This window comes from Lampris incognitus, chromosome 3 (assembly GCF_029633865.1).
Source record: "Lampris incognitus isolate fLamInc1 chromosome 3, fLamInc1.hap2, whole genome shotgun sequence".
Taxonomy (NCBI): Eukaryota; Metazoa; Chordata; class Actinopteri; order Lampriformes; family Lampridae; genus Lampris; species Lampris incognitus.
Window position 1 is genome coordinate 107,853,386 of NC_079213.1, and position 16,524 is coordinate 107,869,909.

Consider the following 16,524-nt stretch of genomic DNA (forward strand, 5'->3'; position numbering starts at 1 on the left):
ACGTACACCAAAGGAAGAAATTCCATTTCCCCCAGCCCACAGCAGTGCAACCCAAAAGACAAAAACACGTATCCAAAACAACACTACCAAAAACATAGCACTTATACATAATAGTGTCTTTAGAGTAGAGCGGAGAATAGAAACCCACACCAAACGAGGATGTTTTCCATCAAGTGATGACGCAGTACGTCAGTTGGCGGGCAGAAAAAAGCTGTTTCTGACTCTCTAGGGTGACAGTCAATCGGGATGAACTGCCGGGTGATTTTCTATGCGATCCCTGTTACAGACAGACCGAGGTCAAATGTCAAAGAATTTCCAGAAAGGATATTTAGAAATGTTCAGGATTGTGGTTTTAAAACACACACACAGAGTAATCAACACAGAACCATGCAAAACTACTCATCTTTCCAGATGGCTTCTGGGAATGCTGAGCCAGTAATGCCGAGCACACACCGAAGGATTTTCAAGTATCGGAAGAGCATCACACGTATCCAGACCTCTTTTCCATCCTGGTTGTGCGCACACACTATGGGAACAGGAAGGACGAGTAATGGCAGGGGGATCCCACATTGTGTGATTGGCTGTTTGACGGCTCTGCATGGAAATATGCGTCATCGCCATGCATAACATCGCACACACTACAGGAGCCAAGACTGAAGTCAAACCAGTCGGATATTCTCACACGTAGCAACGGACTTGATCACAAGAGGCTTTGTCCGCCTCACATTAAACACCCTCATACCACGCTCACAGGGAGTACCGGTCTCTGATTGGCTGGAGGGTGTTCGTTAAAGCCTTATAATACACACACAGTTCGGCTCAAGTTGAATCACTGTTCTAAATTCAACGCTGGCCATTAGGTTGTTACGTAACCACAGCAACACGCGGAACATTCAGGGGCTGTCTTTTGCTTCAGAACCTTATAAAGCAGAACCTCTTAATTCTGAGTCTAAAACATTCAGCCAAAAATAAGTGAATGCTTTTTATTTTTCCTCTTTGGTAAGTGACCTTTCTGTAAATGGGATAATCCACTCCAAGGCGCGTGTTTAAGGATTTTGAACACTCAGTGTGACACATCCATGCTAATGTCTTCATGGCTTCCTCATGAGCTTGAAAATCCTGGCTGGAATCCTTTGGCGTGTGCTCGGCTTAATGGAGATGCAGGATAGGATTCCCTCGTGGACACCGACTCCGCGTTTTGATCATGCATTATGATGAGATCATCATAACTCCTAATTATCCCAGCTCTTTGTTTTTCAAACTTCCGTGTACTCTTTTCTCCTCCCACTTTCTGACCTCAGGTCAATGACCTGTTACGGAGAAAGGAGCCCAGTCACTTAGGAGACATCGGGGTCACAGAGGTCAACAAGAACGTTGGAGTCGTGTGGAGCTGCATGGAACAGCTCAACCAGACTACGACTAACAGGTGTTAACACACACACACAGGAATGTTTTTCTCAAAGGCTTGAATGGCCTGAAAAAAAATTACATCGAAACTCAACGCTGCTTTATTTAACTCGATCAAGAATACAATAACATACATGCAGAGACAAACAAGCAGATTCAGCAGCAGAGCCACCAGGTACTGGTCAAGAAACAACAGGTTGACTTGATAAAGCAGTCAGACATGATTTTTTTTTTTTAGACAGCCAGTTTGAATTCTTAAAATGTTTGGATAGGTGCGCTGCTCAAGAGATTGTACTCCAGCTGTGTCGTGCCAACTTTCATGGCAGCCGGTATTACACCCACGGTACTTGGGTTTTCTTGTTAAAGGAATACATTAGGCGCAACATTCCAGTCACCCCTTCACCCTGTGTGTGAGAGAAAAAGAGGGAGCAGAGCTCAGGTCACACAGGAGTTATATACGGTCGATGCGAACCTGAGGGAGGGAGGTCCATGCAGAGCACAAGGGCACAAAAGAAAATCTTCAGGATTGTGCACGGGGATAGACCCAATAGCGACAGCTCCTTGCGGGCGAAGGCTACACGAAATAGAACAGAAACTTCTCGATATCTTTATTGACCAGAGGAGTGTTTTCCATGATTTAAGTTAGAGAATCATACCACACACATGACAATAGGACCAATAGCCTCCTTATTTCACTAAATACTTCATGCTAAATAACAAAATGTTACACTCTCGAAGGTGTCATTTTTGGTGCTTTATATCACTTGCGTGATTACAACAATAGCTAACCCACCTCGCTCTCTGTGCACGCGCAGCATCAAGTCAGTGCTCAACAGAAGCATTATTCAGTCAAAAGAAACCTTTTGCCCACACATTTTCTTAATTTGCAAATCTCCAATTCTGGGGATCTTTTATTTATTATTCAAAGTGGTATTATTGTTCGTACTGTCTTTTCCATGGATTGTCACCCATGGCGTTAAGGTCAAGGGGGAGGTTATAATGTTACAATTTCATTTAGCAGACGCTTTTATCCAAAGCAACGTACATCTGAGAGTTAATACAACACAAGCAAGGATCTAGTTAGGAGGCGACAATGCAAGTAAGTGCCAAAAAGCCATCCAACCAAGCCCTCAATGGTGGAACAGGCACAGGATGATAGATTGGAAGGCTGCAGCAGAAATGAGCCCCCCAGTCATCTTGGACTCAATGCCTCTGGATCCTTCCTGACCCAGATCTGTGAAGGACCGTGTGTTGGCTGTCTGTGCACTAGTCTCCCTATGTTAAACAAAGTCACATACAGGCGTCCTCCATAAAGGGAATCCACCCTAACATCCCAGATTAAGTCCTATGGCGACGGGGGCAGGATTGAGATCTGGAAGCCCCTAGTCATAAGCAGGCACAGCAGGTGTTGGGTGCTAGATTCAGTCTCTAGGCTGCTGGAATGAGGTAGAAAGAGCCCTTTGGTAGCTACACCCACGACTGAGCAGCCCTCTTTAGGTTCCAGTCTGCTCACCCACCTGGGTGAGGGGCTAGCAAAGGTGCTTGAAACCTCCTGACTGGATTACCACATCCAGAGGGATCACCTCACATGAACTTTGAAGCCTGGAATGTGTGTACACTGATGTATAGTGCAACCAGTGACAGACCGGAGGGGAAGAACTGCAATCATTGCTAGAGAACTGAAGAGATGCCAGATTGACATAGTTGCCCTTTCTGAAACCCAATGGACAGACGAAGGACAACTGAAGGAGAAGGGTGGCTACACTTTCTTCTGGAAAGGAAAAGCTGCCGATGAGCCCAGGATCTATGGCATGGGATTTGCCATCAGGAACCACATCATCAGCCACCTGTCGGAATTTCCTGTGGCGATCCGTTTGGTGCTTGCCAACAACCAGATGGCAGCAGTTGTGAGTGCCTATACCCCTACTTTAGACTCTGAAGAGTAAGTAAAAGAGGCCTGCTTAGATGAGACACTGTCAAGAATCCTCAAGGAGGATAAGGTTATTCTCCTAGGAAACTTCCAATGCCAGGATTGACACCTCTGGAAGGGCGCTATAGGAAAGGAAGGCATTGGGAACATCAACTCCAACATAGTTCTGCTTCTTAGCAAATGTGCTCAGTACGACCTCACCATCACTAACACTGTTTTGCCAGAAAAACAAATTTGTGGCACCTCCTTAACTGTCATTGTATGAACCAGGACCACCGTGATGTGAGCATCACGAGGGCCATGATCGATACAGATCATCCGCTCCACAATGTCCATCAAATGAAGAGGGTTCAAAAGAAGCAGATCCAGCCAAGACTTAACCTTGAAAGCCTGAATGAAACTGCCACCCAGCAGCAACTTCAGGCCTCTCTTGAGGAAACCCTTCAACAGGAATATCCTGATGATATTGAGAAGCACTGGAGTCTGCTCAGGTCCACCATCTGCGACACTTGCAAATCCACCCTTGGGTACAAGTCCAGAAAACACCAGGACTGGTTTGATGAAAATGGCACAGAGCTAGAACAGCCCATCTCCAAGAAAAGGAGGGCCTTTGATGCCTGGCAAAATGATGTGGCCTGAGGGCACTTAAGAACTCTTAGTGGACAGAAAAGGCTCTGGAAATCCAGCAACTGGCAGACTCGGGTGACACCAGAGGCTTTTTCAGTGCTGCTAAGGCCGTCTATGGTCCAAGCAACCGCAGCTTAAACCCCCTGCGCTCAAAGGACGGATAGGAGCTGCTGAAGGACAACGAGTCAGTCTATTAACACCAGATGGAAGGAGCACTTCCAGGAACTCCTCAACCAGAAAAGCACAGCTGAACCAAATATTGCCAGCCACATTCCCCAGAGAAAACATTGGGGAACCTCCCACCATGACAGAGGTTCAAGATGCCATCAAGAGCCTAAAGAACAACAAAGCCACCGGTCCAGATGGCACCCCAGCTGAGATCTTAGAGGAAGGTGGACCGGAGCTCTTGTACCACACCCACGCCCTCGTCAAGATCTGGGAAAAAGAAGAACTTCCCTCAGAACTTAGGGACGCTCTAATAGTGGCCATATTCAAGAAAGGGGACAAGGCAGAATGTGAAAACTACAGGAGCCTCTCACTCCTGTCAACAACAGGCAAAGTCCTCACTCGCATCCTGGTAAACTGAGTGCTACCACTGGCTGAGGAAGTGTTCCCAGAATCTCAGTGTAGCTTCCGCCCATCCAGAGGTACGGCAGACATGATATTTACACACCGACTCTATAAAAAATGTTGTGAACAAAGGCAGCCTTTGCTCCACAGAGCCTGGTGGTCTACGGAGTCATACTATCAAGATATGGTTGCCCCCTGACAAATGCATCAGAATATTGAGGCTTCTATATGATGGCATGTCAGTCACAGCCCTTCACTGTGCAAACAAGGATGCATCATCACACCCACTCCGTTTGCCATATTTATTGCTGCCATACTCCACCTCATTGGCTAAGAGCTGCCATGGGGGATCCCAATCCTATACAGAACAGATGGCAGGTAGGTTCAAGGCCAAGAGCAAAGTCTGCAACACCACCATCATTGAGCTTCAGTATGCAGACGACCACACCATTGCAGCACACTCCACTCCGCAGAAGACCTCGACGACATTCTGAATGCCCTTACCAAGGCATACAGAGCCCTGGGTCTAACATTAAACACATCAAGAAGACCCAGATCCTATATCAACCTCCACCCAGCCCACCATAAAAGTGAACAAAATTCTTTAAAAGTTGATCACTTCCCCTACCTTGGCAGCCTTCTCTCCTCAAAAGCTGAAATCAACTCTGAGGTCAACCATCACCTGAGAGCCCTGGAACAATACCACCAAAGATCCTGAGGATCAACTGGAAAGACAGATGTGCCAACATGACTAGCATCACCACCACAATAATGCAGCACCACCTCCAATGGACGGGCCATGGAATCTGCATGTCCAAAACATGTCTCCCCAAACAGATCCTGTATTCCCAGCAGGCAAAAGAAACGTTTCAAGGACAATATCAAGGCTAGTCTGAAGAAATTCAACATCACATTGAGCAACTTGGAGCATATTGCATATTGCATTCCACCTGAAGACCCACAAGTAAGACAACCCAACTTGCTTCGAGTGACCACTGATGATGATTGTTTGTACTGCTGTCACAAAGACAACTGGATCGCTTTTTCATTTTCTGTCCAAAGCAAGAATCCCAATTTGAAGTAGAAACCCTTATCTCAGTGCTATAATAAAGGCAACGCAAAACAGCTGGTAGTATTAATAATAAGTAAGCGGGTTGTGTTACGTACTGATCCAGTAGAAAGAATTCCAACGAAATGTCGGTTTGGAACTGACTGGTGGCCCAGTGGTTAGCAATGTTTCCTCACAGCAAGAAAGTCCTGGGTCCGAACCCCAGGCCCTTTCTGTGTGGAGTTTGCATGTTGTCTGTGTGGGTTTCTTCCAGGTGCTGCGGTTTGGCGAGTCAAAAAAGACATGCATGTCTTTTTTTGACTCACCATCAAAAAAGACATGCGTTTTAGGGTTAATACTCCTGCCTGTACCCCTGACCAAGTCAATAGGAAGGAGAGCTGGGAGTTGGTCCCTGGGCGCTGCAGCTGCCCAATGCTCCTATATAGTTGGATGGGTTAAATGCAGAGAACAATTTTCATTGTAACCTATAATGCTAACATAAAGTGGCTTTCTTCTTCTCTTTCAGTCCCGGAGCTCTCTCCATCGAGTGAATGCCCATCCAAGATTAACTCTTGTTTTACCTCTGTTTGTATCACTCTCACTCTTCGCCTTCTTTGCCTCTTCCATCATCGGGGTTCTTTCTCTTGCTGGGTATAGTTTCCACCGTCACTTCGGTTGTTCCACTGTCCGCCATTTCCGTTACTGGGGATAGCTACCAGGGAAAACAATAGTGCTATCCTCTTGCACTTCCTTTGTGCTGTAAATAGAGCATTCATTTTCCTGATTGTTCCCTCTTTCACTCCCTGTTCAAACCAGTGTTCCTCCCTGTCAAGCATGTGCACATCCCCATCCTTGAAAGAGTGGCCACTGGCCTGTAAATGGGTGTAGACTGCGGAGGCCTGGCCTGACATGTTAGCTCTTCTGTGCTGTGCCATCCTCTTGGCCAGCGTCTGTTTGGTTTCCCCAATATACAAGTCATGGCAGTCCTCCTGGCACTTGAACAGCGTACACTATATTGCTCCGTTTGTGGGGGATTCGATCCTTGGTTACGTTGTTAAGTGCCAGGAGGATTGCCATGACTTGTACATAGGGGAAACTTAACACACTGACCAACAGGATGACACAACACATCAGGCCAGGACTCCACAGTCTACACCCATCTAAAGGCCAGTGGCCACTCTTTCAAGGCTGAGGATGTGTACATGCTCGATCGGGAGGAACGGGGAGTCAAGTCAAAGAGGCCATCTATGTGAAGAGGGAACGACCATCCCTGAACTGGGGGGGGGGGGGGGGGGCTAAGTACATCTGTTGCCATCTTACAATGTTGTGATTGTGAACATTCCCAAATAGTACACTTGGCCATTGAAACTAGTTAATGGTCACACCTATTTACAAATGAAACTGATCATTGGTTTATGCCACTTTATTGTTTGTAAGGGCGGGGATACCTGCAGTCAGCTGAGACTGAAGAGGTCAGAGGTTAGATGAGTGATGAAACGTTTCTGTCAATAAATGTGTCCAGATGAACTGATTCAACCTTCTTTGATAATCGTTCTAATATAGTTTTCATACGTTGGCATCAAAAAATTAAGTGAATACAGTAGTTAACTTCCTCCCAAGTGAACACGAGTTGGAGCCAAAATCAATTGTTGAAGAAAAGGTGCTGAGCCTTTTAGTCCTGCCTAAATGGCTTATGTGTTTGTTTTTGTCAGCTCAAGTAAGATCGGGCGGTAAGCTGTTGTTATACTTAACTGTATCCCTCTTTCCCCCTCCATCTGTCTTTCTCTCTCCCTTTCCACCCCACTCCTCCCCCAGTCACATGTCCTCTCTTGACTCCTTCCCCCGGTTGGATCCCCCACCACCTTCGGGGAAGAAGCGCCTGCCTCGTGCCCTGAAGACCACCCAGGACATGATGATTTCCTCGGACCCGGTGGTTACCACTCCTGAAACTGCTGACTCCTCACTCCTGTCCCCTGACAAGACACCCCTCATCGGAAAGGAGGAGCCCGTGGCCGAGGAAGACAAAACCAAAGAGATGGATCCCAAGAAGAATCTGTCAGATGAGGTGGAAACAGGGGAGAGAAACGGAGAAATGGTCAGTGGTGGAGATGGAGAAGAGGACGACGACACAGAGGAGAGGAATAAGATGGAGGGAGACCCGGAGACTCACCAGACCCAGCTGACGCTCTCAGTACCGGACCTTATCCACAAGGACCCCTTGTTGGAGCCCAGAGCCAAGCCCTCCGAGGTCTGGCAGAAGACGTCTGGGCCGGACTCCAGACTGGCCTCCACCCCGTGCCCCGGCAAAGATCACTACCGCATCAGCCTGGGAGAGGAGGTGCAGTTGGAGAACAGTAGTCCCTGTAGGAAAAGTGCTGGGGTAAACGCTGAAGAGGCGGAACCCCACCCGGACTTGCTGTCCTTTGAGTAGTACAGTAGGTGAAACCTAAGTCAAGTATCATCAGAATATGGTTTGGGCATTTGAACTAAGAATCTGGGAAGAGTTTAGTTGCAACATCTGAACCTTGCTTTTATTGGGTTGAAAACAGGGAGCAGACACATGAGCATACTGATAGTCCATTAGTTTGCATGTGGACTTTTGGCTCATGTTTGAGTGTACTCAAAGCATACTGCGAGCCTACCACCCCCATTTTATAGACCACATTTTCCATATTTGGTGTGAAAAATGCTAAATAGAGTCCTTCATGGAAAATTGATTAGTTAATTGGCCTCCAGACAATGGCAAAAAGGACAGTGGGGAGGTGGTACATGAGACCACTTAATGGAGAGAGAGAGAGACATTTCCTTGTCTTCTGTGGTCCAACATAGAATAGTGCTCGGTGTGAAACTGGCCAGCTGAGGTATATGTTGTGTGGCATCTACAGGGTCCACTTGTAGGCAAAACAAAAGCTCCGTGTGGACACATCTAGTTCACATCTAGTCTCCGGACGCCCACTCAGGGTCTGCCTGATGTCCTTAATGTAGGCGGATGTCCATATGCATGCTTTTATTGACAACTGCATGAAAGCCCCTTAAGAGAGGCTGTTCAGACAACATGAACAGGTTGGACATTTTGCAACTGAGTTGGAATATACAATTTCCTTTTGTTTTGGAGTTTCATCCTAATGACCCCTTTGTCTCTCTCTCTCTCTCTCTCTGGTTTTGGCTTGAGTGCAGTTTGTGTTTTTACTGATTACTAAATTTTTGAAGCAGTGCAGTGTGGCTTAAAACCACTGACTGTAAATAATAATGAACAATGCGATATTTACTCATTATCTGGATTTGATTCCAAAATATTGCTATTTGCTCGCGGAACCAGTCTGCGCACGCCTAGAGCTGGGCAATATACATCAATATAATATTGTTATCATGATGCGAGCCTAGATATTGTCTGGGATTTTGTTTATTGTAATAGGATATATCTTAAATGTTGTCATTTCCTGGTCTTAAAGGCTGCATTACAGTAAAGGGATACAATTTTCTGAACTTATTCATTCAGCCGTTTTAGCTGAGTGAAATGAACAATGAATGTCTCTGGTCTCCATATCCACACATCATTTCTCAAAATCTTGTGTGTAAAGAAAAAAATGAAGGCACCAATAGGCATCTCCAAAATATCATCTCATTATCGATAACGGGGTATGCAATCAAAATATTTTCATATTTGGTTTTGTCAGTATCACCCGGCACTACGCACGGCCCCTCACATTACACTGAGCTGCCTGATGCGGCCCTATACCACGCCCTTTTGAATATCATCAAATTGTTCTAGAAATGGCAACTAGACAGCGCTAGAGATATTTTGGCTCCAAACGTTCCATGCTGTCCTCTTCTTATACGGTCTATGCTTGAAACGTGCATTATTACCCCCCCCCCCCCCAAAAAAAACCCAAAACAAAACAGTAAGACATTTCCAGACACCAGGATGTCTACAGGCACCATGGTTGTGAGGCCTCTCAAGACTGATCTGCATTCACCACCATATGCTAAAAAGCATTAGAGTCCCTGATACTAAACAACAGACAGAAAGTGGCTCACTGTCCTCAGCTTAATGGAAGTGAGGGTGCCCCATGCATGAAGTGTGAGAGTATTATAACACTTTACTGAGTGCACACAGCTCTCTTAATGAATTGTGTTGTCGTATACATTTTAATTCGGGATTTCCATAACAAACGACATTTAGCAGGCAGTTATCCAAAGTGACTTACCAAGAGTCAGATGTTTCCCTGCAGAGCCGATGGCTGAGCGTTGATCCGTGAGCACTGTAGTGCTGGGTGATATGGAACAGTTTATCATAAGAATCACAGGGTATTTTACACAATTATGATATATATATATCATGATATCTGCTCAGATATGTAAAAAATACCGTATTTAAGAATCCAGCTGAGGTTATCACATCGGACTGTTTGGTAAAGTAAATCCAATCAAAACTAGCTTTCGGCGTCTTGGTAGCGTAGCGGTCTATTCCGTTGCCTACCATCACGGGATCGCCGGATCAAATCCCCCGTGTTACCTCTGGCTTGGCCGGGCATCCCTACAAGCACAACCGGCCGTGTCTGCGGGTGGGAAGTTGGACGTGGGTATTTGTCCTGGTTGCTGCACTAGCGCCTCCTCTGGTCAGTCAGGGCGCTCCCCAGATTGGCAGACAGGGGTGGAGCAGCGACCGGGACGGCTCGGGGCGAAAAACGGGGGAAAATTAAAAAAAAAACCAAAAAAAAACACAACTAGCTTTCAATTAATATGCTGTCAAATATTTCAGACCTCATTTTGTGATAAATTTTAATTTAGACGACACAATTATGACTTGCGCTATGACAATATCCAAACTTCACCCCGATACAATACCACTTAAAGAAGATAAATGATAATATTGAATTACTGCCCAGCTCTAAATGCTGGCACATTAAAACAGGCCTCCTTCTGGAGGCTCATATTGTATTTTATTTACATTTGTTAAGTTCCCCAAGTTTTCATCATCAATCTACTAACATTTCTACGTCTCTTTACTACACCCAGATTTGGATTGCTGAGACGATATCAGTTCCTCGTGGATGCTGATGAAGGAAGAATGTAGACTCGGGGGGGGGGGGGGGGGGGGGGTGAACGGAGGGAAATGAAGAAATAGGAATGTGTTGTAAATGGTATTTGCAAAGGGATGAGCTCACTCTCAGTTTTAAATGTGAAGTGAATCATTTATTCCCCAGGACGAGTGTTTCTCTCCTCGCCAGGGATCCTTTTTGACCGCCACAAATCAATCCGAGAGGTGATTCAGTCGTGCAAGTACAAGGAAACGCAGGCTGACATTCAACACATCCCATTTATAAAGCCTGGAAAGCCCTCTGCACTCCAGTGCAGGAAACCACCGTTGGCCGCACATATTCCTAAACCAGCGGGTCAGACGATTATCGATCAAACGCCTCTCCGAGCCAGGTATGTCGGCCTTTTACAAATACGAGTTAAAAAAAACCCCAAAGTTTAGCCGTTTAATCTGAAAGTGAGTTTACCCCCTCGCCCAGAGCGATGGCACAAAGATTGAGGATGGATAGAACGTGAAGGGGGAGGTTTATGAAAAGTTGTTTTTATAGAAAGGGAGGAAAGATAATGAGCGGTCTCAGATGGAGACGGATGAGGTGGCGTTAAGCGACGGACCAAAGTGGATCAGAGCGGCTCTGCCTGATAAGCTGCTCTTCATCACGTGTATCAGCCTTGATGAGAAAACATGCAGTCTTTATATTCGACGGATCATAGATTTTAATTGGTTGTTTGTATGAAAGGCAAAGGATTGCAATTCACAGAAAATGGTCCCCCCCCCCCCCCCCAATTTTACCTTTCCAATTACCCCACTCTTCCGAGCCGTCCCAGTCGCAGCTCCACCCCCTCTGCTGCAGACTACCACATGTCTCCTCCCATACATGTGGAGTAGCCAGCCGCTTCTTTTCACCTGACAGTGAGGAGTTTCACCAGGGGGGGTGAAGCACGTGGGAGGATCACGCTATTCCCCCCAGTTCCCCCTCCCCCCCCCGAATAGGCGCCAGTGCAGCGACCAGGATACACACCCACATCCAGCGTCCCACCCGCCGACACGGCCAGTTGCGTCTGTAGGGACGCCCGACCAAGCCGGAGGTAGCACCGGGATTCGAACCAGCAATCCCCGTGTTAGTAGGCAACAGAATAGACCGCCACGCTACCCGGATGCCCACAAAATGAGATATTTGTCCAACGTTTTGTGCTTTGTGTAAGTGCCTTTCCTTCCCCGCCAGCAAAGGGGATGAGTACCAGTCATCTGCAGCGAGCTGGTTATTCATTCAGCAGATTAAAAAGGTCGGTCGTTCACATGCACACAACACGAAGTGGTACTTGTAGCTTTGTAGCGCACGCCAGATCCGAAAATCCTCCTCAAGAGTTTGGTGTTAATGAACTATGCATACTGTATGTCCACATATCAATATCTTTGTACTTGTCTTTAGTCCATGTCAAAGGTTGCCAGTGTAATTTTCACTTTGCTGGACATGAGAAACCTGGGTGTGAGGAGGGCGTCTTTCTCATAGATCATGGTGGAGTTTGTCTACATGTTTTTTTTTTTTTAACAGATTCGTGGAAATTTAATGCAAAGCTTTTGCAGAATACTGGTGGTCCGTCAGTCCAGGCAGACACAGAAAACTAGTCATTCAAACGGGAAGCATCGGAGTTTGAACCAGGCATTCACAAAGCAACGAACGGCCTCGCAGAGTGTGTAAATGAACGTTTGTGACTGGAGTTGTATCCATCCACAAGGTTTTACACACACACACATTTGTTTTTCTATACTTGTGAGGACGCTCATCGATTCCCTTATTCGAACCCTAACCTTAACCTAATCCTAAAAAAAAGGGAGGACTGGCAGAAATGCTCTCACTCTTGGTTAAAAAATGTATTTGGTCACGGGCAGCCTCTCATTGCTCCTCTTCATCAGTGGAGTTGAATCTAAAGACACCACCGCCGCAAACACTCAGGTGCAGCAATGACCGGGGCTTCTGTGTTGTGATCAGAGGTGCCTTGCTCCATCACACACATCTTATGCAAAAAAGCTTCCTACCCGTCTGTAATGGCGTTTTAGGACAGGCCCAGCGAGGCCCCAGCTGGTTCTCCCATGTACTTCGCCAGCCCAGGCGGAGTGCATCGTTTATTTTGGGTGGTTGAAAGGACACTGGTGTACATTTAATGGAAATATTCGTTTTTGCTCTTTTAATGTCTGTGAATATGAAAATTGATCCTTGTAATGAACTAATGAAGGAAAGTGATTTATTTTGATATACAGATATAGAATTTAGTTATGAAAATGATTTGTTTTAGTTAGTGGAGACAGGATTTGATAAATCATTTAGCCGTCTGTTCTCTATTTAGTTAAATCTTTTCTTTTTTTTTGTATGCCAAGATGGTCAATATCATTTCAGTAATTTTGATAAATGAAGGATGTTCATAGCTGCACATTTTGTGTTGGTGGAAACAAGGGCCAAACAAGCCCTGTTCAGACTAGTTATTCCTTTTTGTATTTTTTTTTTCTTTTACAAAATTAACATGTAATCTATAAGTTGAAATATCTAATTTTCGGAACTACGCTTCAAAACAAAGAAATCAAATTGATTCAAATGTTGTGTATCTTATTTTAATTTCACTTTTTAAGTTGTTGTCGATGTCATCTCCTGTGTACATGCTGAGCTACTATAAACTCTCAATATGAACTTGTAAACTGGCGTTTGTGTACTTTTTTTAATGCTCGTTTTGGAACAAAGGCCCCTTCTTCATTTATTCTGGGCATATCCTGTCATTCTGCTCCTGTAACTATGGCAACCAGTCTCGCTCCTCCACTTCCTCTTCCAGCATGCAGGGAGTTGATATCTTTGATAGTTTTTATCTGACCGCATCACAAACTTGGCAGCGAGATAAGCCTTTGTGTGTCCCAAAACAGATTGACGGAAACCGTTTCTCCACAGGGAACCGGAGCGGGCGAGGTGGAAGTGGCGAAAATTGAAAAAAGCCCGAGCCCCGTCGAATGTTTAATTCATTTGCACGAGTCCTAATTCCTTTATCTTGATGGAGAGTTCGGCGCTCTCCCAAAAAGCTGCCAGTGCATCCAGATAAGACGCCGGTGGTCTCGGGTTTTATGCCGCCTCGACCCGCGACCACCACGCTTTGATGCGACGCAAAATCATCAAATACACAAGCCACTTACGAGAAAGTTGTCTATTTACCTCGTTTCCAGATCAAGGCTGCAAACAAACAGGCAGCTCAGACACAGAGGTCTTGTCTCCGATTAATAATTCAACCGCGTTACATTTATTCATTTTCTTTCTTTCATGCAACGGGATCTGAGCCTCCCATCCATGCATAATAAACTGCCGGGTGTTTCAGAGGGCTGCCTGCCTTCTTTACCAACAGCCTGAAATGTCAGCAGAAGCGTCATCTCATCAACGTCCCGTTTTCAAACGTTCAGTGATGTCTGCTGGAGCCATAAACCGGGTTATAAACGCTGCTACCATCCATATTCAAAACTGTGCGGCAGGTATCTGATGCAAGTCAGATCTCAGACTTGACATGACACGCTAATTATCCTACATGCATTAGCGTGAAATATAATTTACTGCAAAGCACATTTTTCTATCGTTATCTCTGCACGCAGAGAGGTAGCGCCGAAAAGGGAAAATTGGCTCAGATGCAAAAAAAAAAAAAGGAAAAAAAAGCAGCCCTTAAATCGGTTGCTTTCAAAACCAGATGTTCTTTGGGACTGAAAAGGCGGCAGCATCGTGAGTGGGAGGTCATCGCTAGGCGATGTTATCCATATAATGTCTATTTAATCCGTTTTGGGGGTTTTAAACCTACACAACTATTCTCCCCACTGACAGAACTTCAGATAAGCGAACGCCGCTCATCGAGGCAGAACGCTGTAATTCGCCGAGCGATGAGAGCGAACGTCAGACAGATAAAAAGACGCGGACCCTGCAGCATGATGAAACTTGCATGCACCAATCTCGGTTTTCAGATGTCTGGTATCGTCTCTTAAATATACATATGTGTTTCATGTATGCTCGCGTGGCAGGGTTTGCACGTGCAACCGCCAGTGTGGGTAAGTGAATGAAGAGAAAGAATGATGGAGGAAAACCTCCCATCACGTCCTGTCTACACCCAAAATTTGATTGTATTAGCACCCATACTGGACTTCCAAATGTGATTCGGTGCTTCCTGTTTAGTTGACTGTATCCTTTCCACCCCCCCCCCCTCCATAATTGAAGTGGACTAGTTACACGTAGTATCAAGAAGGGATCGTGGTTTTGCTCCTGAATCAGATGAATGCATGATCTAATGAAAAGTGCAAGTGAACCCCAAGTTTTTGCACTTGCAGGGTATCCGGGAAATATTCCTGAGTACCCCCCCCCCCCCGGGCTCTGTCACCTCCTCTTGGCCGATGGATTGATCACAGCTTCTCACTCCATAGACAGGCTGAGAAATGGGTCGAAAAGACTACAGATTATACACACACACACACACACACACACACACACACTGATCTGCTTGGTAATTTGGCAATGGGCAGTGCCGAGTCAAATGAATCAAAGAGCCATTTAATTAGTGTTGAGCTTAATTTGTTTTGAATGAATGACTCAAAAAGGCTGTCAATTTACACCTTAAACGGTCCCCCTTCTGCCACCGCTTCACACTTAAAGACCGACAGATGGAGAATTCAGACAAGGTAATGGATCAACCAGGTAGAGAAGTGGGGAGGCAGAAAATAATGATTTTTTTTTTTCTAAAGGAAAAGACACACTTGAAGGGAGCTTTGAGTCGCACCGGACTTAAAAGGTTCACCGCCAATCCAATTTCCAGTGCCGCAGAAACGAGGCAGTAGACTGACAGATGGACGCGGGTCTGTCTGAGACCTCCTCCTGCTTCACTACGTGGAATATTAAATCACTGGTACGCCTGAGGTTCATTTGTTTAAGCCACCCAGAAGTACCGCTGACTCCCAGCGCCGGTGATGGTAAATGTCATATTTTAACATCGTTGCGTCACATTTCCACATTAGTATTAGTATGATGGGCACTACTACCGTCCACAAGGGTTAGTTGGGGTAGTGGTTACTACTGCTACTCTTATGAACAACCGGTCACAACACAGTACTTACCGAGATCCCAGTGAAATGGGGCGCAGTTCTTATCCCGTGACAGCGGACTGGTTCGTGCTTCAATCCCAGCAAGCTTTGGACGGAGGGCAGGCTGGGAGACGCCATAGACAGGTCACCGGCCCATCACAGGGTCACCGTCTGAAACTCAATATTTTAAAATTTATGTGTCACAAATGTTTGGAAATTGCTGGATTACTCACTGTTTTTGGATGAACGATGAGCACCTACATGTAGACTTCTTTTTGTTGTGGTTGTCTCCCCCCCTTTCTTGCCCCCCCCCCCCAAAGTTGTAATCCACTTTACTTTTCCACGCAGGGCTGCTTGCAGACTCTCCGCTCACAGCCGGCACATGCTGACCCTGAAAGAGGTAGCCTGACTGCCAAAGCATTAGTCACCGCCAACCGACTTGATAGAGTTCTTATCAGGCTTATTGATCACCATGGGGAGGAAAGTGTGTGTCTGTGTGTGTAAGGAGAGAGAGAGAGATGAAACCTGAAGCCAGCTCTGGCACCCTGACAGCCAACAACACAAAGTCTGCAAACAGCTACAGCCTTACAAACACATCACGCGAAACCACAACAAAGCAAGCAAAACAGGCAAAACAGTAGCGGGTGAAGGAAGAGAGTGTCAGGAGTGATTTGTGACAGGAGGTGCCAGCAAGAGTTAAAGGGAAGGTTTACAAGATGGTGGTCAGACCAGCTGTGTTGTATGGTTTGGAGAAAGTGGCACTGATGAAAAGTCAGAATACAATAGAATAGAATAGAATTTTGTCATTGTACA

The 16,524-nt window shown here is 45.9% G+C and overlaps 1 protein-coding gene across 2 annotated transcripts in view; it reads left to right on the forward strand.

The window, feature by feature from the left end:
* LOC130110130 (carboxyl-terminal PDZ ligand of neuronal nitric oxide synthase protein-like) overlaps positions 1 to 9,458 on the forward strand; it is a 422,458-nt gene extending 413,000 nt beyond the window's left edge. For both annotated transcript variants that reach the window (XM_056277124.1, XM_056277125.1), the window contains exons 12-13: positions 1,302 to 1,426; positions 7,398 to 9,458. In XM_056277124.1, coding sequence (XP_056133099.1) covers positions 1,302 to 1,426; positions 7,398 to 8,013 — 741 coding nt within the window. In that variant the 3' untranslated portion in view covers positions 8,014 to 9,458. The remainder of the gene's footprint in view (positions 1 to 1,301; positions 1,427 to 7,397) is intronic.
* Positions 9,459 to 16,524: the final 7,066 nt, after the last annotated feature.